The sequence below is a fragment of the Chenopodium album genome, chromosome 10 (genome assembly GCF_948465745.1).
Source record: "Chenopodium album chromosome 10, dcCheAlbu1.1, whole genome shotgun sequence".
NCBI lineage: Eukaryota > Viridiplantae > Streptophyta > Magnoliopsida > Caryophyllales > Amaranthaceae > Chenopodium > Chenopodium album.
In genome coordinates, this window is record NC_137843.1 from 10,545,585 (window position 1) to 10,572,829 (window position 27,245).

Consider the following 27,245-nt stretch of genomic DNA (forward strand, 5'->3'; position numbering starts at 1 on the left):
CATCCTGAAGGGGCTCGAGCTCCGCCTTAAGGGATTTGATCTCCTTCTTGAGGTTGGAGACCTGAAGGCGGGCCGAGTCCAGATCCTTCTTCACCTGCAGATTGGCCTCCGACTGCGAATACATCATATCAAGCGTCAGAAATTCATTCTGAGCAATATCAAATTGAGCCCTATCCAAGGCGGACTCGGCCTGAGCCTTAGCAGCTTTTACCTCTTTGGACTTCTCCTTGAGGGGTTTCCCGAGCCCTTGGACGCGCAACATGGCCTACAAAAAGAAGCCGGATGGTTAAGAACCAGTCGGATAAAACAGAACGACGAATGCTAAGGCAAGGCTAAGTTTATACCTCACAAAGGTTCCCTAGAATGCCATCAAGGTCTAGGGTGCCGACTCCTCTGACGGATGCTTTATCATCCGGATCAATTGCCCTCAGCATGTTCTTGGCCATTTGAACTACAGTCGGCCTCTGTATGGGAGCTGCAAGAAGAAAAAAGTTAGAAAAATACTAAAGTATGGATAACTTGAAGAAAGGAAACGGGGGCGAATGGTTCTTACCATCGTCCTCATCCACCTCCTCTTCCCCCAGAACCCTCTTCTGACCGGCGGAAGAGGCGGGCCTTTTCCCCAAAAGCCTCTCCTTACCGGATGAAGATGGGGGCTTTTCCCCCAGAAACCTCTTCTCACCAACAGAGGCGTCTGAGGGTCTCTTGGGCTTATGGGCAATGTGCTTCCGGCCGCCTTTGCCGGATGCGCTCACATCACCCGCCCTAGTCTTTTGGAGCTTGGGGTCGGATGGTTTGGACGGGGATTTGGAGGAGGTACCCTGTGTCATTGAAGACAAAGCAAAGGTCAGTAAACCTTCAGCAAAGGACAAGCATTAATCAGAAAAATGCCAAGGACAAAAGCTCACCCCTGGGGTACCGGCTGGTTGCTGCTCTCCCACCCTAGCAGTGGTGGCTTCCGTCCTAAGGACGTTTGATCTGTATCTGGCAGCAGATACAGCCGGCTTTCTGGAGGCCGAAAGTTTCTCCATTGCTTTGTCTGCAAAAAGAATCAAGTGTTAAAAGACACATTTAACAAGTGAAGACAAGCAAAATAGATATGGCATATTAAAAAGACGGCCGACTACCTCTCGGCATCTCAGTACTTAGCCCACAAGCGGCCAAGAACGTCCCTTCCTCAAACCATTTGTACAAAGGGAGATAGCATTGAGGGGTGACTTCCTTGTCCCCCTCATCATTCGTCTTCACAGACACGGTGAACAAGCCCGCGTCCATGATCTCTTCCTTTGCTCGTCTAGGAAGAGCTGGCAATGCACTCCTGCCTGCTAGGAGAGGTGGATCCTTATTCCACCTGTTATACTTTTGGTTCAGGCGGCGGTCGGCAGTTTTGACTATGTAGAACTTAGTTCTCCAGTCCTTCCACTTGTTCTCTTTGCCGACAGCCATCATGTACCCCTTGCATGTAGTCAAGGTGTACCAGCCCTCGCCACCTCTAGCAGGCGCCCTGCTAAGATAATGCATGTGGGCGAATGCTTCAAAGCTCGCCTCCACTTCCAGCATCTCGCAGGCGGCAACGTACCCCAAAATATTGATCCATGAATTGGGTACGAGTTTCCAGATACCAAGTTGGTATCCATCCAAAATCCTCTCCACGGCCGGGTGGAGAGGGAAGCGCAAGCCAGCCTGAAAGGCCGCCTCATAACAACCGAATGCTCGGTCTGCATAGCTGGCCATACTCGGCCAAGTAATGGTGTCGTCCTTATTAGGGACGCACAAAGTGAAGCCATGGCCCAGAACAACCTTACGCTTAAAACTTGTAAGGCCGTTTGCCATGGTGTTCCGCCTGCTCTGCGGAACATGATGATAATAGGGAGCTTTCTCCAAGCGCCTGGAAGCGCTCGGCTCGGCCCAGGATTCCCCCCTCTCAACTGCCAAGGACTCCCTGGCAGCGTCTATTCTGGTCCTTGCCTCCCCTGAAGAGGCAGAGGCATTATCTGAAGAAGATGACGAGGTCGACTCGTCATCAGAACTTTCATCAGAGCTAAGGGACTGCCGACTGGTTCAGAAGGCCCGGCTGCATAGGTTTCATCTGCCTCCTCCAGTATCCTATCACTAGGAGTACCACTTGAGGAGGGCGAATGATAATAAGTAGGGGTAGGAGGAAGATAAGAAGGGCTATCAGGGTGTTCCGACACCTCACTTCGAGGCACCCTCATTGAGCCGTCAGAATAAAGGGTCGAACCATCCGACGGGAAAAAAGATCCATCAGAGTTGGGTTTTCTTGCTGTTCTTTTCGTTCTGGCCATCGTGTCCTGCACAGACGCGAAACCAGTCGGATTCGGAGAAGTTCGCAAAGCACAGTCGCTGGTCAAGCAGTCGGCACTGCAAGTTCTAGATTCAGCCGTCCCCGGTGACCGGCTGATCACTATCCTATACTGTGCCGCATGCGATTGGGAAACCATTTTTTCGAAAACAAAGAAAAAATGAGAAACAAAAGAAGAAACAGGCGTTACCTTTAGAAGAAGGGTGAAGAGACGCTTGGTTTGCTGAGAACTGTCGGACAGCGGGCCGAGTGTCGGATGCTTGAGAACTAAGAAACACTTAGGGAATTTTGAGATTCTTAAAGTCAAAAGTCAGAGATTCTCCAAAGATTCGCAAAGGTGTAAAAGATTTGGGGGGTGAAAACTTTCTATTTATAGAAGGGTTAAAAACCCTAAAATTTTCCCTCCACAGTAACTATTCAAAATCCGACCAGTCGGATGATGACACCTGTCACAGGCAACACGTGGCGAGCGCATGTCACCTGTGAGGGGCAAATGATTCGGGTAAAAATACCCTAGGCCAGTTGGCCCAATCAGAGTCCGCCACGTGTCACTGAAAGGGGCGCCACCTTGGACCTCTCAGGGAACGACACGTGGCAGACGGATAAAAGGACCTGGGATTGGCGGCCTTCAGGCCCAAATCCCGAGGTCTGCAAAGGCTGCTTGAGTATTCCCTAGGGCACGAAACCCTAGGGAGTGCACGGTTTTCGAGAAGCCTATAAATAGGAAATGACCTCCTCATTTATGGCCACGTAATACATACATACGCAACGCGTAAAACAGCTTGACACTCTTTACGTGAGATATACTCAGTGATTACTAATCATTGTTAGAACTGTCACTCTCAAGAGAACAGTACACCCGAGCTCGGAATCTGAGCAGATAACCCTTTACATTCCGCACCTTATTCTTCGGACTTAGACTAACTTAAGCTTCGGAGGCGGACCACCGACCATTCGGTGCTCCGTTGTTTTGCAGGTACAGGTATCCAAGCGAGCATCCAGTCTTAGTGTTGTAACTCTCCCAAGGGACTCAAAAAACCCCGAAACAAGTAGGATCTCCAATTTCCCCCTTACTTGCAAGGTAATTCTCCTTACCTACAAAGAAAAAAAAAATTATGGTAATTCTACTTTATAAAACATTAATCAACATAGTGAATAGTAGTGAGTCAACTTATATATTACCTCTGTTAAATGTTATGTGCAACTTTAGAGGGAGTTGCGGTTACCAAGACAAAAATTTGAGGGGTAAAAATTACCTAGTGTAATGAGAAGTAATTAAAGAAAGGGGATAGAGAAAATGGGACCACTCCACTTAAAAAGGGGTGAAGAAATATGATTTTATTGGGAGGGAAAGAGAAAATTGAACCACCTCACTTAAAAAAAGAAAGAGAGAAAATGGGACCACCCCACTAAATTATTCAAATTTGATTTTTTAATGAAGGGTATATCAGTCTTTTTAAGCTTTTTTGTTTACTAAAATAAGAAAGAAAATGAAAAGTTATACATAACATTAATCATCCGTTTTTAGCAAAAGTTGCACATAACATTTAACAGAGATAATATATTATTCCAAATGTTCAAAACCAAGAAAATTACTAGAACAAGACTGTGACTGTCAAGATAATCACAAAGTGTTGCCTCCTTCATTCATCATCAGTAAAATATTTATACACATATCTTAGAAACCTAATCAACGTAGGAATCTACATAATCTACCTTAGGAAATAATTAGGAAATCTTATCCTACCTAAAGATAACAAAATATAATCACAAATATATTCCCTAAGATATACTATCTTATCTTAACATCCCCCCTCAAGTTGGAGCATGAAGGTCTCGAATGCCCAACTTGGAAAGTAGTGTCTCGAGCTGAGCCTTCCCCAAGGCTTTGGTAAAAATGTCTGCAAGCTGCTCCTTCGTAGGAACATACGAAGGTGAAATTAGGCCTTCCTGAACCGCATCTCTTACAAAATGCAAATCAATTTCAATATGTTTCGTCCTTTCATGAAATACCGGATTTTTAGCAATGTACAAGGCTGACTGGCTATCACAAAATAATTTCATACCCTGCGGGTGTTGTACACCCAAAGCTCTAAGTAGTTGTTTCAACCACTTTAATTCACATGTTGCAGCCGCCATTGACCTGTATTCCGCATCTGCAGATGATGTAGCAACTGTGGGTTGTTTCTTGGTTCTCCAAGATATTGGGGAAAAACCAAGCAACACAAACCAACCTGTCAAAGACCTCCTAGACAAAGGGCAACTAGCCCAATCAGAGTCACACCAACCCTCAAGTTGCAATTCACTATCCGAGCGAAGAAGTATTCCTTGCCCTGGACGTTTCTTCAAATAACGCACCACTCTAAGTGCGGCCTCCCAATGTGCTTCCTTTGGGTTCTGCATAAACTGAGATAAGATATGAACAGAATATGCTATATCCGGCCTAGTCACACATAAATAAATTAGACGGCCAACAAGTCGTCTATATTTCTCCACATCCTCTAATACTTTGCCTTCCGCAAGAGCTAGTTTGTGATTTTGTTCCATCGAGAAATCTGCAGGCTTAGCTCCCAACAAACCAGTTTCAGAAATAATATCTAATGAATATTTTTGTTGACAAATATAAATTCCCTGTTTACTTCTCGCAACCTCAAGTCCTAAGAAGTATTTCAATGCTCCCAAGTTCTTCATCTTAAAACAATCTCCTAAGTATGCCTTAAATTTTGATAAGGCTTCTTTATTGTTCCCTGCAACAATCAAGTCATCAACATATATCAACACATTCAACTGCAATTTTTCTTTGGTGAATGTGAACAAAGAATAATCTGAGTAGGATTGCTTAAATCCATATTTCTTCAATGCTGCAGTTAATTTTGCAAACCAACATCTGGGAGCCTGTTTCAGACCATACAATGATTTTTTCACCCTGCACACATAATCAGAATTATTTTTATTGAAACCTGGAGGAATTTTCATGTAAATTTCCTCCTCCAAGTCTCCATGTAAAAAGGCATTGTGTACATCCATCTGATGTACTTCCCAATTTTTCACTGCTGCTACTGCTAGAAAAGTTCTTACAGTAGTCATCTTTGCAACTGGTGCAAAAGTCTCATTGTAATCAAGCCCTTCAACTTCTTGATTTCCCAATATCACTAGCCGTGCTTTCAATCTCAACAAGTTCCCGTGCTCATCACGTTTCTCCGTATACACCCACTTACTTCCCAAGGCTTTCTTCCCTGGTGGAAGTTTCTGAAGAACCCAAGTCCCTTGCTCTTCTAGAGCTCTAATCTCTGCAGCCATTGCATCTCGCCAACCTGCATGTTTCATTGCCTCTTTGAAAGATCTAGGCTCATTCCCTGCTGTTATAGCTGCAATATACTTTTTATGTTTCTCAGAAAAACGTGAGCAATCAACAAAATGTGTGAGAGGAAAAGGAGTACCTGAGGAAGATGATATAGGTGTCGGTGTACTTGATGATGGATTGTATTTTCGTATTGTGTGAGTAACAAAATCTCGATATTTGCTGTTTGAAAACTTCGTCCGATGACCTTTCCCCAAGACCTCGACATTCCCCTCTTCCTCTCGCTGCTCTTCACGCACACGAGCAACACCATGCTGCTGCTCTTCACGTACACTGCAGCCAGCATCGTGCTGCTGCTCGTCTCCCCCACTGCTCCCCCCAGCGGCCGCTGGTAAACCCTCTGGCTGGGCAGAAGGTTGCTGGGGGTTTGTGGCGTCACCTGCACCCACTGGCTGGGCTGTGGGTGGCTGTTGTTCCTGCATTTGTGGCTCGGCACATGCTGCTAGCCACTCATCATCATCACCATAACACACACTGCCACCTGATCGCTCTTGTTTCTTCATATTTTCCCTCACTAAATCCTCATTAAATGGAAAAATATTCTCAAAGAAACGCACATCACGTGACACAATTATTTCTTCGGTTTCTAAATCAAAGACTCTCCAACCCTATTTCCCAAAGGGATATCCCAAAAAGACACACCTTCTACTACGACTCGCAAATTTATCCCCCTTACTTCTTTGATTGTGAGCATAACACAGGCAACCAAACACCTTAATATATTCATATGATGGAGGTTTATTAAATAATATGTCGAAAGGTGTTTTGTTTTCAAGTAACGGAGTTGGAGTTCTATTTATTAAATGACATGCCGCTAAAACACACTCTCCCCAAAATTTTAACGGCAAATTCCCTTGAAACCTCAAAGCCCGTGCAACATTTAAAATATGTTGATGTTTTCTTTCTACCCTTCCATTTTGTTGAGGTGTTCCCACACACGATGTTTCAAAAATTATGCCATTAGTATTAAAATAATCTTTCAAGGAATTAAATTCCGTACCATTATCACTTCTAACAATTTTAATATCATGATTAAATTGTCGTTTCACCATAGCCACAAAATTTAAAAACATCAATTCAACATCGGTTTTATTTTGCAATAAATAAACCCAAACACCTCTAGAAAAATCATCAACTATTGTTAAAAAATAACGAGCACCACATGAAGAAGGTATTCGATATGGACCCCACAAATCTATATGCACAAGTTCAAATATACGACTTGCTTTATTCTCACTAATAGGAAAACTAGACCTAGATTGTTTTGCACGAGGACAAACATCACAAACTTTAATATTTCTTCTAGAATTACTACTCACAACTGGAATTAATCTCAAAACTGAGTCTGAGGGATGCCCCAACCGTTGATGCCACAAGTTGAACGAATCACCATCTACTGCTAGAATCTTCACTTGAGGGACTCCTCGGAAAAAATACAATCCATCCTCGCGTTCACCCACACCAATCACCTTCCTCGTCTGCGGATCCTGTATAACACATATTTTGTTAGTAAATTGCAAAATACAATTAGATTCATCACTTAACTGAGTGACAGAAATCAAATTGCAAGTCAACTGAGGTACATAAAGCACATTATCAAGTTGTAACCCTCCTGGCAATATCACTGTGCCTAATTGATCCGCATTAGCCGACTTTCCGTCTGGCAAACCTACGGGACAATTTTGTATTCTCTTCACATGTTTGAGCAATTTAAATTCACATGTAACATGGTTTGACGCTCCCGTATCTACAATCCAAGGAATTGTATTTGTCTTACCATGCAACTGTCTATTTTTGGGATTCAAAATCTCCAAAATCTGTTGAACTTGAGAAGCACTCACGCCTGCTAAGCTTGCTGCCGCATCTTCATTGGAAGTGGTGGCCTTTGATTGTGACTGTGCTGCACTAGCTACCTTATTAGCTCTCACAGCTTGTTGTTGAGATGAGGAGCTTGCCGAGGTACTGCCAGAATTACGAGCTCCTCCACGGCCAGCTCCACGTCCTCCTCCGCGACCTCGTCCTCGTCCACCACGACCACGTTCCCCCCACCACTCGGGGTAACCAATGATCTGAAAACACCCACTTTCGTCATGCCCCACTCGATTACAATGATTGCAAAACTTGTCACTATTGTCTTCATATTTCTGTTTTGCCCGTGAATCCACCTTAAAAGCCACCGCATTCTCCACCTTCATACCACCTTCACGCAAACTTTCTGCCATGACTATATTTTGGTAAGCAACCTCCACACTAGGCAGAGGAATTTGAGCAAGTAATTGAGTCCTTATTGCAGCATAGTGAGCATCTAAGCCAATTAAAAAATAGTGTAAGTAGTCTTCTTCCCTAATGTGCTCCACCTGTGTAACGATGTTGCATTCACACTTCCCACACTTACACTTAGGAACTCTCGTATAATTGAGAAGTTCCTTCCAAATCTTCGATAGCCGACCAAAGTAATCAGCTATGGACTCCGTAGACACTTGATGACACGCACCCAACGCCGTCTTTAATTGGCACACACGCGTACCACTCACAACACAAAACCGATTCTTGAGATTTGTCCACAAAATACTCGCATCATCATAATCTCCAATCGTCGATCGTAATTTCTGATCAAGTGTATTAGATATCCACGAGACCAACATGGATTGGACAGCAATCCAATCTTCTAACTTCTTTTCATCCGTCGGCATCTTAATCGATCCATCTACGAAGCCAAATTTTCGTTTGGCCATTAATGAGCGTCGAATAGCTTGAGCCCATTCATCATAATTCTCACCACGTAATTGTATAGGCGTGATTATGTTTCCTGGAGCATCACTGGAACCGAGATAATACGTCAAGTCTACAGGTGTTTTGTCACCCATCTCCAACCAATTTATGATCTTCGTGTTTCTTGATTTGTGCTTGTTATGTTTATAGCAGGTTAATTTTCATGGCAAAGAAAAATTTGATTCCTGGCTCATGATACCATGTCAAGATAATCACAAAGTGTTGCCTCCTTCATTCATCATCAGTAAAATATTTATACACATATCTTAGAAACCTAATCAACGTAGGAATCTACATAATCTACCTTAGGAAATAATTAGGAAATCTTATCCTACCTAAAGATAACAAAATATATTCCCTAAGATATACTATCTTATCTTAACAGTGACCAATTCAAGTGCACACAATAAAAACAAAGAATAATAAGTCTTCTGAATTATTCAAAGTTTAAATTTCCAGTAAAAACAAAGCACACCTTGTTAGAATGAATAAGTTAAAAGATTTAGTTATTTCGTATACAAATACTTCATCTAGATCAATTTAGTTGACAAAATTTGACTATGGTCACTATTTTTATAAATTGCTTTAACTTCTTTTTGTGCTTTTAAAGAAAAAAAGTCATATTAAATCTTACGAAGTCCTTCGTATTTAACAATTTTTTTTTGTTGACTGTACTAATGTGTGGTTGGTGTACTCAGTCACCCAGTGCACCATTCACATGGTGCATCTAAAGAATGTTAGGTATATTTAAAAGAACATGAGCAAAAAAAAGGACATTATATATATTTATAAAAAACGCGAGCATACTATATTCTTTAAGTTTGATCATTATGCTCTTTGAGTTTGAATTATATGTTCTTTACATTATACAATATGTTCTTTAATATAATGTATGCACATATTACCTCTGTTATATATTTTTTGCAACTTTGGGGTATTATTTGTGAGATGTAAAATATTCCAAAGTTGCAAAAAATATGAAACAGAGGTAGTAAAAAAAATAGTTAAATTCAACCAAATGTATTATCATGTTCTTTTTTGTAAAGACTTTATATACTTGATCATACTTAGCCCGACTCGACCCGACCAAATTTTGGGCAGATTTTTTCTGTCCGAAATCGGGTCAGGCCCGACCTGGTCCGAAATTTTATTTTTTTGTGGACTGTATTTTGTTGCATATTTAACTGTTCACTACAAAAATTTGGCCTTTTAGCGACAGGTGAAATCCATTGCTAATTTCTAAAAATCCGTTGCTAGACATAGCTAGCTACGGATATATCGACAGAATCACTCCGTTGGTAAAAACCTTGTCGCTAAATGGATTTAGAGATGGAAAAAAAAAATTCTAAAAATCCGTTGCTAGACATAGCTAGCTACGGATATATCGACAGAATCACTCCGTTGGTAAAAACCTTGTCGCTAAATGGATCTAGAGATGGAAAAAAAAAATCCGTCGCTGGATTTAGTGACGGAAAAAAAATCCCGGTCGCTAGATTTAGCAACGGAAAAAATAAATCCGTCGCTGGATTTAGCAACAGAAAAAATAAATCTGTCTCTAGCTTTAGCAACAGATAAAAAAATCCGTTGCTAGATTCAGCAACGGAAAATAAAATCAGTCGCTCATATCAACAACGGAAAAAAAATATTTTGACTCTAGAAGGAGGAGTCTCTTTTGTTTGACCTCACTCGGGTCAACCCGACTTGGCTTTGCATGTAAGGCTCCTTGAATCCCCAATTGCAAGAAGGTAGGACTCGAACCTGTGACCTCAAAGTCACATAGTGAAACTCTTACCAACTATACAAAATATTATTTGTTTACTTCTACGCACATAATTGATAATAAGTGAAAGAAATATTAGAGACGGAATTTACTTAGAAACGGATTTGAAAATCCGTCTCTAACTTAGAAACGGATTTTCAAATTCGTGTCTAGTTTAGAGACGGATTTAAATTCCGTTTCTAGTTTAGAGATTGATTTGAAAATCTGTTTCTAGTTTAGAGACTAATTTAACTTACATAATTCGTCTCTAATGTAATATTTTACATGATTCGTTTCAAAAATTATTTAGAGACGGAATTAAAAATCCGTCGCTCATATTAGTAACGGAAAAAAAAAAATCCGTCTCTAATTTAGCAACGGAAAAAAAAAATCTGTCTCTAACTTAGCAACGGAAAAAAAAATCCGTCTCTAAATTCAGCAACGGAAAATAAATTAAATCTGTTGCTAGATTCAGCAACGGAAAAAAAATCCGTTTATAATTCAGAGACGGATTTTCAATTCCGTTGCTAATTTAGAGACAGATTTTTTAATTCCGTCTCTAATTTAGAGACGGATTTTGTAAGTCCTTCACTAAATTAATTTAGAGACGGATTTTTAAATTTCGTCTCTAATTTAGAAACGGATTGAATTCCGTCGCTAGAATTCTGTTTCTATATGGACATTTTTTTGTAGTGGTTTTTCTAGCACGACCCGCCCATTTTGGGTGGGGTAAGGCACAAAAATTTCGGCCCGAATCTTGGCTTGACCCAGCCCTGGCTCGAGAAGTGGGCTAATGTTTTGCTCTTGGCCCGCCCAATGATCACCTTTAAGACTTACGTTCTTTCTAATGCCACGTTATTTGTCAAACACAAACATGTTCTATTGTTAAACATAGGATTCTTTTTCAAACACATTCAACCACCTGATTAACCATGAAAAAGAACATATTCTTTTTGTAAAGACTTTAAATTTTTTGTAATGTCAAATTCTTTGTCAAACACAAACATGTTCTTTTGTCAAATACAAACATGTTTTTTTGTCAAACACAAGTATGTTCTTTCTCAATTACTACTATGTTATTTTTCAAACATTAGTATGTTAGTTTGTTCACCATGATCTTTAAAATATGTCTAATGTTCTTTTCGGGTGCACCAAGCTCGTGGTGCACCCTGATGCACTATATATACTACTTTCATGGTTATACTATTTCATAATTGTATAAGTTTTTTTATCAACCAGTTTTTTTTTTTTTCCCTAACGTATGACATTGACATCATCTTATTTTAGATTTATCATGGAGTGCGCCAATGCGGTAATAATTACGGGAGTATTTTGATAGAACATGTAAAATTTTACTTGTATAAAAAGTAAGTTAAAAACATGGCAAAGAGCCCAATAGAAGGAAGAAAAGAAGAGTAAAGCCCATTAAATCAATCAAGTTAGAAGCAATTTAGCAATACAATGTGGACAGCCTCGTAGATTTGTTGGAAAACGGGTGTTTAGTGTTGGAAGAATTCGAATACTTTATTTCACTTTTTGTGCACCCATATATTCATATGAGTACCATTCATTCTTATTGGATAATTTAACATCTAGATAATTAAGCTTAATGTTGCCACAAGCGGACCAATAATTAGGTTAATTTGGTTAAACGTTGAATCCCCTCTTCATATAAAGGGTCAACTAAAAGAGAGAAAAAGTTGGAGAAGATGAGCAAGGGAAAGAATGACGGATGACTATTCTCGTCATTCACTTAAATTTTTTTTAATTTAATTTAATTTATTTATTTTTATTAATTTAAAGGATAGACATGTTTCAAAAAAATAAAAAATTAAAGGATTGAGATTAATAAATTAAAAAAAAAAAAAAAAAAAATTACATAAGTCATTTAATTTCAATTGACTATTATTATTATTAATAAATCTTACTTTATAAACTCGTGCATTGCACAGGATTAAAACAAGTTTAATGGATGTATTGGGATAAGGAAAATAATCTACTTCGTATTTGCTTTACTTGCAACAAACTTTCTCAATTATCCGAGCCACTTACTTGCGCAAATTGGCCTCTTTTGAGTTTTGACATTCTTAGACTTTCTTGCGAAATGTGGAGATTTATTTGCTCAACTTTATTGAGTTAATTTGCGTAACTTTGAGTTGATTTGCGATGCTTTGAGTGGACAGCATTACATGCAAATTTGCACTTGTGTTTTATTTGCCACACTTTCTTTGAAATAAAGCCCACAGTTTGCCACACTTTGTGTATCACAATTTTATTTAATTTTTTTATTTTTGAATAGCTTTGTGTGTCACATCTGCACTTAGGACACTAACAGTGTATTCTTTTCAGCTAGTTTAAATAATTTTCAAACAAAATAAGTTTCAATAAATCTCAAACATTCTCACATGTTCAAACAATAAATTTAAGTTTTGATGAATCAAATAAAGTGAATATGACATGTCCTATGTATATAAGTATATAACTAAAATAAAATTGAAAATTAAAAATCACGCAAAAAACTTATTTAGAAAGTTAAGGACGATTGAAAACACCTAAAAATGTACATAAGCCAATAATCCATATTTGACCAATTAATTTTTGGCCACTTCTTCATATTCTAAGTAGCCATTACTTTTCATGTGAGCAGGTGTAAGATAAAAGATGGATCAACCAAATGAGATTCAATATGTAAAGGTGAATAGAAATGTGTAAGATAAAATAATTTGACAAAAGATTTAAAGTATAAGTGGCAAGAAAAAAACACTAAATCGAAGAATTAATATTCACAATGACATACTATACAGTGTAACTAATTTTTTTTTTTTGACAGGTTATGCATAACTATTTTAAATGCAGTAATATGTGTAACTAGTTTAAATTAATACTCTATTGTCCAATAATATTATTGCATTTATAAAAACCACATTTTTAATTTATTTAATTGGTAGTATGTACAATTATGGCTGGTCAAACTAAGGACATGTTGTGTTTACTTATTTTATATTTCAAGAAAATTAAGTTTGTTGATAAGGATTACCATGTTCAAATTTTGACCAAGGGCCTATTCACTTCAGCTTAATTTCGGTTCAGTTAAGTTCAATTCACTTCAACTCCAATCAGTTTAGTTCAGTTTATCTTCAATTAGTTCAGTTTAGCTGCAATCAGTTCAGCTCAGTTCAGTAAATGTAAACAGGCCTTAAGATTAATTATAATAAGATATGATATTCAAATAAGATAAAATCATGTTAAAAAAGTGAAAATCAGATAAATAAATACACTTTGATATAAAATGTGAAAATGGGTATAACATTTTTAATATAGTAGAGGATATCATGTGTTAGAACTTAAAGACAGTTGTTAATAGCAATTCAAAGTAACATTTACTTCGCACCCCGGATAATCTTCAATAATCTAACGGTTTTTAAAGAGATGTTCAAAATAAACATTTACTTTGTACTCCCTCCGTTTTTTTTTTAAATGAATCACTTGAGAATTTACACTATTCATATGTTACATTTGACATAATTTTTTCACTACTATATAATTTTTAAACATGGCCATGTAATATATTGTTGGATTTGTTACAATGTCTACTATCATAATATAATTTTGTTATAATTTTTACTAATATCTAATTAAAGATATTAATAGTCAAAATTGTGTCTTGATAAGTGTGAAAACTCAAGTGATGCATCTAAAAAAAACAGAGGGAGTACCTTGTAATTATTTAAGGAGAGATTATAAGAAATGTGACCTAAAGTATCTCACATGCGTAGATGAGAAATGTGACATTTCATTTGATTTTTGATTTTCAAATGAATTTAAGTCCCTACAATTGTGTGGCTTTGATGTTCTCTAAACTTTTGGACACGTGGAAGCATATTTCAAAAATAATAAATACGAAAGTTAAAAAAATTCGGCTTTATTAAGGTACATTAGCTCACACAAATAAGCGTGAAGATCAGCCAATTATAAAACAGACATACGTATCATCGATCAAAATTATCTTCGTATCATTATCATCCTTAATAATTTTTAATTATTCTCTCCCTATAAAAACTTTTCATCTAGACTTTTGCACTCCACTATTTATATTTTATATACACTAATAATCTCTCTTCTATCTTAATAGGTAAGAAATAACAGATATATTATTGTCTTGTCAATTAACCAGAGCTTGATTAACCCATGACCGTTATAAAAGTCAATTCTGTATACCGGTAAGATAACTCTTCTTATTTACAAAAAAAAAAAAAAAAGTTAATAAGTGTTCTAATTTAATTTTGCCCTGCTCATAAATGAACTTTAAATCAATATAACTGTGTTTGTATATAAATGTTTTTGCTATAATGTACTAAAATGTTATACATAGTAGAATTAATCACAACTGCACATATCATAAAATCAATTTTACATAATTTTTTTTTGAAAGATATAGTCTTACTAATAAATAATAAAATATAAAATATATTGATGCTTAAAGTTCTCATTGGCACATGTACGGAGTTTAAAATATAATTGTATTATTTTTCAAAACTTCGTATATAATTTTAAGATATGTAAATTATTGCAATTCTTAGTAATGAAAATCAAACATTTTATTGATTAAATTTATGAGGTTTTTTGTATACATTTGGTGTACAATAATTTACTGTATGTCAGGGGTCACTTTTTTTAATCAAATTTAGGGCCACTTTTAATATTTTTTAGGTTACTTTTATCAATAAAGCATAAATATTTCGTACCTTTTATTTATATCAAATTAACTTTTATTCATATTAGGGTAAATTTTGCTCATTCTAGTAGTAACTTTATAACGGATGTACAATAAAAATATTGTACATCCAATTTATTTAAAAGTTTGTCTATTGAATAAAAATCTGCCTTTTTTTCGTAAATAAAATTTCGATGTATTTGTCAAACAAACAAAAAAAAAAAAAAAAAAAAATCGATGTAAAGGTCAATTTGTTTCCTTTCAAAAAATATAAAAAAGAAAGGTCAATTTGTTAAACCAACCAACCCAAAAAAACTCATAAAATAATAACACCTCATCTGATTTTAGACAGTAGTGTGGGATCCAGTTGTTGTCTCTCTATCGAGATTTAGCCAATTAAATACTTTAGCTTAAAAAAAATAAAATAGAAAAAAATAAAATTAATAAAAGCTACTTATACATCTTTTGATTTGGTTTGAGTGGATACAGGAATTAATCTACACTTGTTAAGAAGTTCTATAGATTTTATACTAATAATTACTCGGTAGTATTTATTTATTTTTAATTGAAAGTAACAGAAATGTTTTTTGTTGACCATTTATAGAATATAAAATATGATAAAATGAAAATTAAAAAGTTTGTAAAAGCTTTGATATTTGTCATGCCTGCTATTGTTATTACTTGAGTGCTTGACCAGGTTGCTCCAAATCTGAAGTTCAAATGAGCAATTTTTTTTTTTTAATTTCTCAAGCTTATCTAAGGCCAAATTATGTTTACAAATCATGTTGGATCTTGCAATTTTGATATTATTATTTATTAATGAAGATTTGTGTTGTATTGTTTATGTAGGCATAGAGTCATAACGGACAAATAATGTAAGTAAAATTCTATCTCATGGCTTGAGTACGTACCACCCATAATGCATAAATCAAATTAACTAATTAACATCCACGTTTTTGTTAAGTAATGTCATTATTGCTTCAAATATGAGAAATGAAAAGTCTGTGTTTATTATTGAACATTTTACTTAAGTGCTATCACATATTTATTGCCCCTTTTAGAAGAGATTAAATTAGATAGAAAAAAAATCGTGGAATATTGGAATGTGGGGTCCAACTTTTGAGAAATATAGTACTATAGTAAATATATATATATATATATATATATATATATATATATATATATATATATATATATATATATATATATAAGTACCAAATACGAAGTATAAAGTATATTGAAGATAAGTATAAAGTATATTGAAGATAAAATGTGACAAACAAAAAGGAAAGATGACTAATGTCTGTAAATAAAATGTGATAAAGAAGGTATTATTTGGTACGAGTAACAATAATAACTACAGGTATCAAAAGTATGTGATTAAATTACAACCACATACAAAGTAGTATTAAAGATGAAAGAAATACTTTTAGGAAATAAAAATAATTGGTTGACTGGATTTATTCTATTGAAGATCAATAATGAAATATACTATATTAAATTTAGGTCTGATTTTTTTAATACTCCCTCCGTTTCAATATGATAGTCCTATATGGAATCAATCACATAAAATAAGAAAAGAAGAATATTTGGAATTTAACATTAAAGTAAAAAACAATTCATAAATAGTTTTGCCTTATTTAAATTTTTTTGATTTTTTTAGGAAACCGTCAACCATAATTGCATAATTCAAGTACAAATTCTTAGACAGACCTGGTTCACATTAATTTATTGTGCACCACCAATATTAGAGACAATACAATTGTTTTATTAAAAAAAGGTCATTATATTAAAATAAAGGTCATTATGTTGAAATAAAAGTTAGTTTGAAATTATAAAAGCTATAAGAGGTTAATTTTTTTAATCAAATTTTTAACATAATGGTCAATATGAATAATAAAGATCACTATGTTAAAATTAGGTCACTATTCAACATAATGTCGTACTTTATGTTCATTATAACATTAAGGTCACACAAGATTTAAAAAAGGTTACTATGTTAAAAATAAAGTTACTATATTAAAATTAGGGGTCATTATGTTGAATATAATTCCAGTTACGTGTGTATAAACCTTAGGTCCACAATAATATTATTGTAGACCAGGTCCATGCAAGATTTTCTGTATATATAAAATAGCAAATAAAAACTAAGTTAAAAGTGGAATACATTCAATATGGGTAGGTCTTTTTGAAACGCCCAAAATAGTATATGGGAATGGGACTAACAAACTGAAACGGATGGAGTAATTTATATTCATGATTTAAATTAAAATTTTATTCTATTCAGTTTACGTTTTCCAGTAAGACATTAATCAATGGCAACAGAATTTGAATCTAATCACACTTATCATAGGATAAATTGGCATAAATTAATTACTAACATTATAATTAGTACTAATAATAATGTTTAAAAGCAATAGTTGCAACTTGTCCAGTTTGTTGTGTTGTTGGCATTGTTGCTGCTTGCAGTACCGCAGGCGTGTTGGGTGCGCAGTACAAATGCTAAAAATTAATTTCTTATTAGTACTCCTAATATATGTAAAATGTAAATAAAGACTAATTTTTGTAAATGGTAATAATATAGATTAAAAAGGTAATATTATAATGGATTATAAGTATCTGTACCAAGTACCAAAAGCAAGGAAGGTGGAGAGAATCTAGAAAATGGCCCCCAAAACCCATTAGTTTATTTCCTTTTTGCATTTTAGGAAAATTCAATAAGATTATTAATTTTCTGATTTTCTCACACATAACTTATACAAGTATTATTAGGTTTTAAATAATCATGATAATAATCAATTCAATAATTGAAAGTAATTAATAATTACTTTTATTAAATATTATATTAATTGTGCATTTAAGTAATCACATTTGAAATGCAACTCAAAATATTGCAGTATTAAAGACACACCTTTAAACTTTAACTGCAAAAGATGATACAGTAACATAACTTATACTAGTGTACCAAAAAAATAAACTTAAGTTTGTTTATACCGTACTCCGTATAATACTTATACTTTATATTATTATGGACCGGGTCTATAGGAGATTAAAAAAAATATAATTAAAAGTTAATGCAAAAGCTAATTAAGTGAGACAGAGAAGAGTAGAGTAGAGAGAGAAAGAAGAGAGAGATAGGAAGAAGAAAGATAAATGGAAAAAGCAGAGAATAAAAAGAGACCGGATGTTGACAAATTTCATGTCACTGTTCTTAGAAGGTCGTTTGTTTGTGTGAAGATTTCTTATCTGGGATCTCTCTCATTCTCTCTCTCTAACAAAAAATAAAAACTCTACTTTCTCTCTCTACTTTCTCTCTCTACTTTCTCTCTCTTCATTTCTTCACTTTCTCTCTCTAAAAAAAATAACTCTTTGTTTCAGACACTGGCCCAGCAGATCGAAATCTTCATCTTTTTCCTCCCTTCTTAATCTCATGACGATCTAATTAGCTCTTCATTCAATGGGGTTTTTTCAAAATCTTTTTTTTATTTAATATATTTATAAATATTTTATTTTTGTTTTCTAACTAAAGGTGGGTTTTTTATTTTATTTTAATTACTTATAGTTTTGTTATTAAAGATTTTATCTTTATTTAATTTTCTTATAAACTCATTTGTAAAGTTCATTCCTTTTTCAGTCTCTGAGGACTGAATTTTCATGATGGGACTTTTTTTTTTTCTTCTCTTTTATTATCATCTCTGAAAAACCTCTCTTACTCATGAATGATTGAATCCCCTTTGTTTTAGAGAGAGAAACACAGTTCTAGAGAGAGAGGGAGAGTGATTGGAGGATGTGGGTCTAAAGGTAAAATCTTTATTTATTTATTTTAATTTCTACTATTTACCCAGAAATTAAATTTGTGGGTTTTTGATTTTTATGGGTTTTTTTGATCAATTGGGTACTATTCTAGTTCTGTAATTAATAATTCTTGTTCTATTGATATAATTGGGTGTTGTTTTTGGTTGTTTAGATGATATTTGCATTTGTTTAATTCATAATTGCTTGGATTTGGGGTTTGGGAATTGCATTTAATTTCAATTTTGTGGTATTATATCTAATTGGGGATCTAATGCCTCATTATCTGTTTTGAATGAATATTCCCTTATCAATAGTCATTGAAAATTTTGTGCTTTACTCATGTTGTTTGAGTAGGGTTTTGACAATTTGATAAGTCTCAACTTGGAATTTTGGGTAAATTTCCTTTTATGAGAAGAATTGCCTTTCCTTTTGTTTCTTAGATATCACTGTTAATCGTGTTTTAACTGGTGTTTTAGCTGAATTTTTGTTTTTATCTACGGAATATACTTTTCTTAACATTCTTTGGAATTGTTGTTTATGTGTAAAATGGGTGAATCTTTGCATTTTCCGTTGATTTGTGATTGATTGTTGAGTCATTCAAGTGGTTAAATTAAGCTAAATTTAGGATAACTTGATATTTTGGGCATTTAGCTGAAGGCTATGCTGATGCTTTTGTTATCCTGTTCTCTAAACTTAATAGGTTTAATTTGAGCGCATTTAGGATTTCATCGTTTTCTGTTATATAGTGATGCTTCGTGACAAAATGGAGTTCGTTATATTATTGACGTGGAGTTGCATTCAAGTAGTTGGGGGTAGGGGGGGGTGTTTCTGGACTTACGTGGTTGCTTGCTAAGCGACACCTTGTTTTCCGGTGGATGGATGATAACTAAAATTGGTTTGTTCAGTTTATTGAATGTCTGGAAGACAGTGTTGATTAGGAGAGTCGTTAGAGGCTTACAAAAACTTGGGCTATTGTCTGGTAGTGGCTTTGAGGTTTGTGGCTTATATTTCTGTATTTTGAACCGGAGTTCTTGGGATATCCATGGTGTTGCGCTGCTCCTTATGTTGGGTGAGAGACAACGATATAATCTTTCTTTGCGAAGGATTAATGTGAACGTTGTGTTTAAGTGTCAGTTATGTTGTTGCATAGTTGCTTTGTGTTTGTAGCGTAGTTTCTGCTAGCTAGCTTTTCACTTTATCAATTAGCAGATTGTCAATCCAACAAAATTATCATCATAGAGTTGTACACGTTAGATTTATGAACAAATCTTATAGCTTGCGATTTATAAATACATCTTTTCATTTACTGAACTGATTTCTTAATACTGCTGAGGTGATTTTGATAAGCTTAGGGAGTCAATTGATCTTGCATTAATCAGTGAAAGCATTACAATATATATAGCTCTGCGAATATGAGCTGTACCTGAAACCTGTACAAAATTAGGCAAAATATACTAAGATTAGGAAACAAATCCTTTTTTCCTCAATACAAGGATTATTTCCTAAAATATATCCACATTAATTTATTTTATTTCCTTTTCTTTTTTAAATAAATTGTTTTGGGGTACTGGTGGTGTACATTTGATTGAAGGATAGAGCCTTTTTAAATGACAAGGTTGTCACGCAACTTGGTAAAATAGAGAATGTCAAAGATGGTTTTCTGTGAATTCTCTGTGATTTTGGAAGAGGGAAGGGATGACACTAATGCACTCTTTTCATAGAGTTGTGTAAACATGAGCTCATGAAAGACTTGAATGGCATAGTAGGAACTGCTCTTGACAAATTAGGATACTCTTTTATTGGAATGTACCAGTAGTATGGTTCTAGTAGAGATAGATTCATTAAACATGAAAGAATGATGTTTGTATGGTGACGCATTGTAGGTCATAGATTTCAAGTCTTATTTATACTGGGCATCGTTATGTTCAAGTTTAATTGTGATATCAGCGGGGAGTTTTAGTTGGCATATTTCTCTCTGTCCCCTTTTCAATATGTTGGGCTGTTTGAGTACATTGTTCCATGGAATTCCATTTGATTCACCTTTTAAGTTTGTATCCAGGTGTGAGTATGTCCTTTTATGGCACTGAAGATTTATCTGCTTATGATGATAGATACGAGTATACGACTGACTTAAAATGCATCTCTTATTCCCGAAGCTGAATATGACTTCTAGTCAAAGATCCTGGTGGGTGTTGGGGGATGCTGGTTCATACAAAAATCTGAAATGTGGTCCCTGCTGGTAACCCTAACCCCCATGAAACTTGTATTTCATCGAGTTATATATATGTACACACTCCATTACCTTTATTGCATCTTGATCTCGGACAACCACAAATCAGATGCAATCTGCCTGCTGTTAACGTTTGGATGCATGATATCACACACACACACATAAATGTTTTTCATCGAAGTCCTAATTGGTCATGATTCTGAACAAGTTTGCATATTTTGTTAGATAACGAATTGATCTCTGCAATGATGTCTATGTTTGTATCAGTTATGCTTGTTACATGTAAATAATTGCAAGATGTGTCATGAGAGGACTAGGGGAACATATGGTGGTAGACTGGTGGGTGTACAGAAGGCATTGCTTAAAAGTATATTTCTGTAATGTTTTTGTTTGGTGATATGTTTGTGCAAGCCGTAGTTGCTGCAGTATTCAAGTGTAAATGTGTAATCTGTTAGTGTTTGTTTCTTATTTGGATAGTGTTTCCATAAATGGACAGGAATGGGAACTAAAGTGCAGTTTGAGAATTACTTGCCTGCACATTACTCAATGAAGGATCTTACTCGTGAATCTAATGGTGCTAATTGGCCTACTTGTTTTGGTGAGAGCAATTTATCCAACGGACAATTTTATTACGGTTTTTTGCCTAGGACTGTTGCCGAATCACAGCCAGGGTATGACAAGGATATTGTAAAGCAAACAATGCTGGAGCATGAAGCCATATTTAAAGATCAGGTATGTATTATTACCAAATTCAGTCATCTGAGTGTGACATGATAACCTTTTTTCTGGAATAGATGGAATTAATGAAGATTTTTTAAGCCCTAATTTATTTCTCGAAGATTCTTCCATCGACCATTCACATGCTTATTTATCCAGGTGAGTGAGTTACATCGACTATACAGAGTACAAAGAGATCTGATGGATGAGGCCAGGAGGAAAGAGCAATTTAAACGGAGAATTCCTTATGAAACATCATCTTCTTCAAGCCCTGTACCATCCCAAATGCAATATGAGGATGTGCAAAGATGGAATGGTCCAAACCTTCCATTGTCAAACTCTGTTTGTGGTAGACCTCTCATTTCAGCCCCAGATACTGTTCAATCGTCACCATTATCTGCCAAAGGAAAGAGCATACAAGCCAGTCCAAGTTCACTTCCGAATTGCTATAGCCCAAAGAACTCGGAGTCGGAGTCTAGACCGACAAAACTTAGAAGACGAATGCTTGATCTGCAACTCCCAGCTGATGAATATATTGACACAGATGAAGTGGATCAGTTTAATGGTGTAAAAATTTCTGATAATACTAGTCCTTCCCCTGATAAAAACAGAAAGTTTGCAGTGGGGAATGGAAAACGGTTAATGGACTATCCTGGAAAGACTGAATTTCAGGGAGATGCTTCAAGATCTAATTTGCACATCAGTAAACCTAGGGCTCTGGCGGACTTGAATGAGCCGTTACTTATGGAAGAAACGACCTCTGTCTCATCTGTTGACTTTTTGCGCCGTGGTGGTAGTCACATTGATGTTCAGTACAGGGATCTTTCTGCACGGTTGTTAAGGTCATCTAATGATGTTCCTCAGAACCCCAAGAATAATGGCAGCATGAATGGGGCTTTGAACAATGTACACTTAGAAAATAGATCAAATGGCGCGGACTGGTTTGGTACATTAGAACAAGGTAATAATGAATCACATTGCTCTTAAATTTTGGTTTTCCTGCATTTGGATTCTTGATCTCTAGAATTAGGAACTTAAGGCATGACTTCACTTTTAGACGAGTGTTGTACACTTGAGTCTTCTCATGTGTTATATTTATTGTATTATCAAGGTAGTTGTGCGTACTGTTGATGATTATTTTCTGTGTTTAAATTGCAGATAATAAAGGTAGCATTAGATCCATCAATCAAGGAATCTGTCCAGAAAAAGTGCCTGTACCATCTCAGCCAGTACATATTATGCTTGATCAAGTTTGTCAACCTCCGGCTTTTCTGACCAGTGATCGTGTCAAGGGAGATCTTTGGAAAGCAAAATCTGGTGGCATCGTAGAAAAATCTGACAGAGGTTATTCTCTATCCAGCTATAATGTTCCTGGAACAGGTGCTTCTCATCTTCCAAATCAACCTGGATTTTTTCAGCCATGGGATCAATGTACCTCATCTTGGGGGAAACCGGGCACCTTTTTTGGCCAAAAGCCCATACCAGTTCAAACAAGTCCATATCCAACTTCTGCTACCTTGAGCAAGAGTCCCCAGTCGTCTGCCCAAAGCAATGATTTGTTTGGCAATAATAAGTGGAATCTAAATAGCAGCCCTTCAGCTTTGGGGACTGACACACCTGTGAGAAACGGATTTTATGAAGGTTCATCATATTCTTATAAAGGCGCTGATTATGCAAATGGCAATTACAGTGAGAAAAAGGTGCCTTGTTCCAGTATCAACTACTTCAAGGCTACAAGTTGCTCCAATATGAATCCTGTAAAAGATATGAACTTGAATGTGGCACTTCCAAATGGTATGTCTGAAGATCATTATAGCAGGCAAGGTGTTAGGATCTCAGACAAGGATTACAGATCCGAGGATCCTGTAGCTGTTTTGCCATGGCTCAGAGGAAAGGGCGCTTGCAATAATGAGGCAGAGAATTCAAGGAAAGGTCTTAACTCACTGGATTCAGCTCTTTCTCGATGGGGTTCAGTCGCTTCAAATTCATGTGAGGGTGATGTTAAAGCCAAGGTTCTTGATAGCAGCAGAAAAATTCTTGGGGTACCCATATTTGAAAACCCTCCAACACCGAAGAAGGAGATTTCCAATCCTTTGCTTATTCACAAATGTTCAGGAAACAAGGAGAGTGAAAGAAGTGGGAGAAAAGGTGGTTTTGATATGAATTTACCTTGTGACCCCACTGAAGAGGAAGTTGTGATTGTAGAAGAGAATATTCAAACTGAATCTGCTAGTCTCAGACATCATTTTGATCTTAATTCTTGCATATTTGAGGAGGAAATTCCGAGTGAAACCCCTCTTCCAGAAAATAAAACCTCCTTGAGGAATTGCACTGGTATAGATTTGGAAGCTCCCTTCATTCTTGAAGACGAGGAGGTCATTCCTCCGGATGAAGATTCTTTAATAAAAGAGACGGAGAAAGAGCCAGAGTTACCCCAACATAATGCTGGTGATGGAGAAACCGAACTTGCCAAGTCAGCAGCAGTGGCAATCGTTGCCATTTCATCATTTGTTAACCCAAATCAATCCAAGGAAGCAACTTTCCTACAAGTCGAAACTGACTTGGATGATCCCCTTCAGTGGTTTGTTGATATCGCTTGTTCTAATGGCTCTGATCTTGAAAATGTTGATGGGGTACCCGAAGATTTGGATGATTTTGAATTGATGACTTTGAGACAGAAGGAGTGCACTGCAGAAGAGTCCTTCCCGAAACCAAGCTTTCCTGAAGTCCCTAACATTGAAGAAAAAGGGACGTGTGTCTTAACTACAACTAGAGCACGAAAGGGACATGGTCGTAGAGGAAGACAAAGAAGAGACTTTCAAAGAGACATTCTTCCTGGCCTAACATCACTTGCAAGGCACGAAGTAACCGAAGACCTCCAAATGTTTGGTGGTCTAATGAGAGCTACAGGTCATCCTTGGCAATCTGGGCCAAATAGGCGGAATGCTACTAGATCCGGAGGTGCAAGAGGCAGGCGACGGTCTGTCGCAGCAGCACCAACACCAACACCTGCACCTGCAACAGCAAATGCAGTCTGTGCCCTTCCATTGAAGCAGCAGCAGCAGCAACATTTACAGAATAGTAATACAGAAGTGGTTTTGGAAGATAGAAGCCTGACGGGATGGGGAAAAACAACTAGACGTCCCAGAAGACAAAGGTGCCCTGCAGGTAATCCTGCATCCGCCCCTCCTCCCGTACCTTTGACCTAATTTATTGAATCGAGGCTCTGATTTCATGAATCGGGATAAAACCTATAGAGGGAAACAAAACAAAAAAAGATACTCGAGTAGAGTTGTTCGTTGAAGACCTTCGGAACTGAGCTTTTCCTTTCTCCTCTTTCTTTTTAGTCACAAAAGGGGATTGTCTTTGTACATGTTCCTTAGCCCAAAATTTGGGTCCCCTTTTTAATTATCTGTCTTTTGCAACCAACTTTGTATTGTTTCATGAATAATGTTGCATGGGGTTTCTTGTCCTTAGCTTATGCTTTTGTGCATGAGCTAATTTGAACTATAGTAGATCATGCACCTGTATTGTGTGCTTGTCTTCTTCATATCTTTCTGATGATTATTAACAAAGCCTTTTTCTGCTCAAATCTAGGACATATATTTTATATAATCATTTTTGAGTTTCATATACTTTTAAGATATTGTGACAGATTTTCATAAATGTTATAGTCCCTTTTGTCCTAAAATAAGTTATATAAAAATGTTCATAAATGTCCTATGACTCAGTCTAAAAGTATGATCTTGAATGTGGCCATGTGCTACCGCATTTGTTGCGGGATTTCATCCTTTTATTTGGACCCTACTCAGACTCACTCGGTTGGGATTTTGCTGTCTATTTAATGTAACAGCAGTGTTGATTTTGCCTGATATAGGAGTTTAATTAGAATGAACAAACTTGTATTTCAACTAAATCTAATTGCACTAAAGTCTTTGAGTTGTTGTATAGTACTTAATTAGGAATAAACCTCTATACATATAGAATCGTGATTGTGTGTCCTAAGATTGTTGACTTGGGTTTAAGAAACGCTGTTTTATTGGTGATTCTATAAATTGCATTGAAATGGATACGAAATTTAATATGGTTAGATATAGAATGGGAGTGCAATGATAAAAAAAAATTGATGATTTTTGTATTTACGCAAAATGTGTTCATAATATTTACCGAAAAACACTCTTGATGAACATTTTTGACAAAAAAATCTACTACTTCCAAGGTAAATTATTGGTGGGTTTTTATTTTTTTATTTTTATTTGTAAAGAATTATTTGATCACAAGTATATAGGAAAATAATAAAGGAAATATTATGGATGGATAATTTTACAAAAGAACAAGCACCAAGTTTTGAGGCATCTCCAGACTTCAAGCGTAAGGACCACAAAGAGAATCACAATTCATATTTTAAATTAATAAATGAATTTTATTTAATCAATCAATGAAAAAAAAGTTTGAGTCATTATATGTCACGACTCACGAACCATCAACCTCACATAATAAATAATGCGAGTAATACCAAATCAAATATACTTCTACCAGTTTCAATTTCTATACAATGCATCCGTGTAGAAATAGTTGCACCAACTTAACTTTTTGCACTATAAATTCACTAAATTTAACCCTTCTTTTAAGTAAAAATAATTTTAATATAGAGAAATTTAGGTGGATGTATCTCAAAGTCTAATTTAAGAATATCAACTTTTAGAAAAATTTACAACATACTCCCACTGTTTTATGTTGTTTGTCTCATTTGTGATATTGAGAGATTCCAATGGAAATAAAATCTAGTACTTTAATGATTTTTCTATACTTCAAAAAATAGTAATGTGGAATCTTGTAAGATTTGTTTTAATTTTTATTTTTTAAGTATGCAATAATCTTGTATTTTTTGTTGGTAATTAGCAGTTTTTACAAATTGGATTACAATTGTGCAAAAAGAAAAGGAGAAAAAAAAAGAATAAAAAAACAAGGAAGTAATAAGTCAAAATTGTGCATTCCTAACATGAATGTCAAAATGGTGATTACGGGGTAATTTATTTAATACCTTCATCCCATTTACTAGGTCCATTTTCCTTTTTGGACTATCATAATTTACTTTTGCAAGTTAACTTTTAGAAAAAACAAATTCATTCTTCTTTTTCTTGAGTTGTGTCTTGCATTCATCCACGGACGGAGGGAGTGAAAAAAAAAGGTGGAGTAAATTTCAGTTTAGTGAAAATTAGATGAAAAAAACAAGCTCAAGAAAGAATTGGGATTTACGGTCTAATTTAAGTAAGAATCGGAAGAGGGTTTTCAATATGAGTACAATGGTCACTAATTTTTACTTCCTCTCTCATTCTAGTAATTCAATGGTCTGGATACTGCACAGAAACCTCACTACACTAGCTAAAATTACAATTCTCTTATATGATGAACTAGCTAAGTGATCAAGGATAATAAGCGTTGGGCAATCCCCATTTGCATATAACACAGTTACATAATTACAATGTGGAGGAACTCTATATATTTCATGTCAGATAAAGTATTTCGTAAACATCTGCAACCAGAACAAAATTAGCTGTATTATAGTCAGTA

The 27,245-nt window shown here is 35.7% G+C and overlaps 2 protein-coding genes across 3 annotated transcripts; one reads left to right on the plus strand and one right to left on the minus strand.

Moving 5' to 3' along the window:
* Positions 1-4,138: 4,138 nt before the first annotated feature.
* On the minus strand, positions 4,139-8,551 carry LOC145564785 (uncharacterized). The gene is made up of 2 exons (XM_081624986.1): positions 6,838-8,551; positions 4,139-6,198 (listed from the first exon to the last, which is right to left on the minus strand). Exons 1-2 carry the CDS (start codon positions 8,549-8,551, stop codon positions 4,139-4,141), a joined length of 3,774 nt encoding a protein of 1,257 aa, XP_081481112.1.
* Positions 8,552-18,312: 9,761 nt separating this feature from the next.
* LOC145562222 (uncharacterized) lies at positions 18,313-25,263 on the plus strand. Of its 2 annotated transcripts, XM_081622427.1 has the most exons (5): positions 18,313-18,730; positions 20,784-20,963; positions 21,451-21,686; positions 21,831-22,632; positions 22,830-25,263. In XM_081622427.1, the coding sequence occupies exons 3-5, from the start codon at positions 21,453-21,455 to the stop codon at positions 24,878-24,880; spliced, it is 3,087 nt and encodes a 1,028-aa protein (XP_081478553.1). In that variant the 5' UTR covers positions 18,313-18,730; positions 20,784-20,963; positions 21,451-21,452; the 3' UTR covers positions 24,881-25,263. The 2 variants fall into 2 exon arrangements, with proteins under 2 accessions (XP_081478553.1, XP_081478552.1); XM_081622426.1 differs by lacking the exon at positions 20,784-20,963.
* Positions 25,264-27,245: the final 1,982 nt, after the last annotated feature.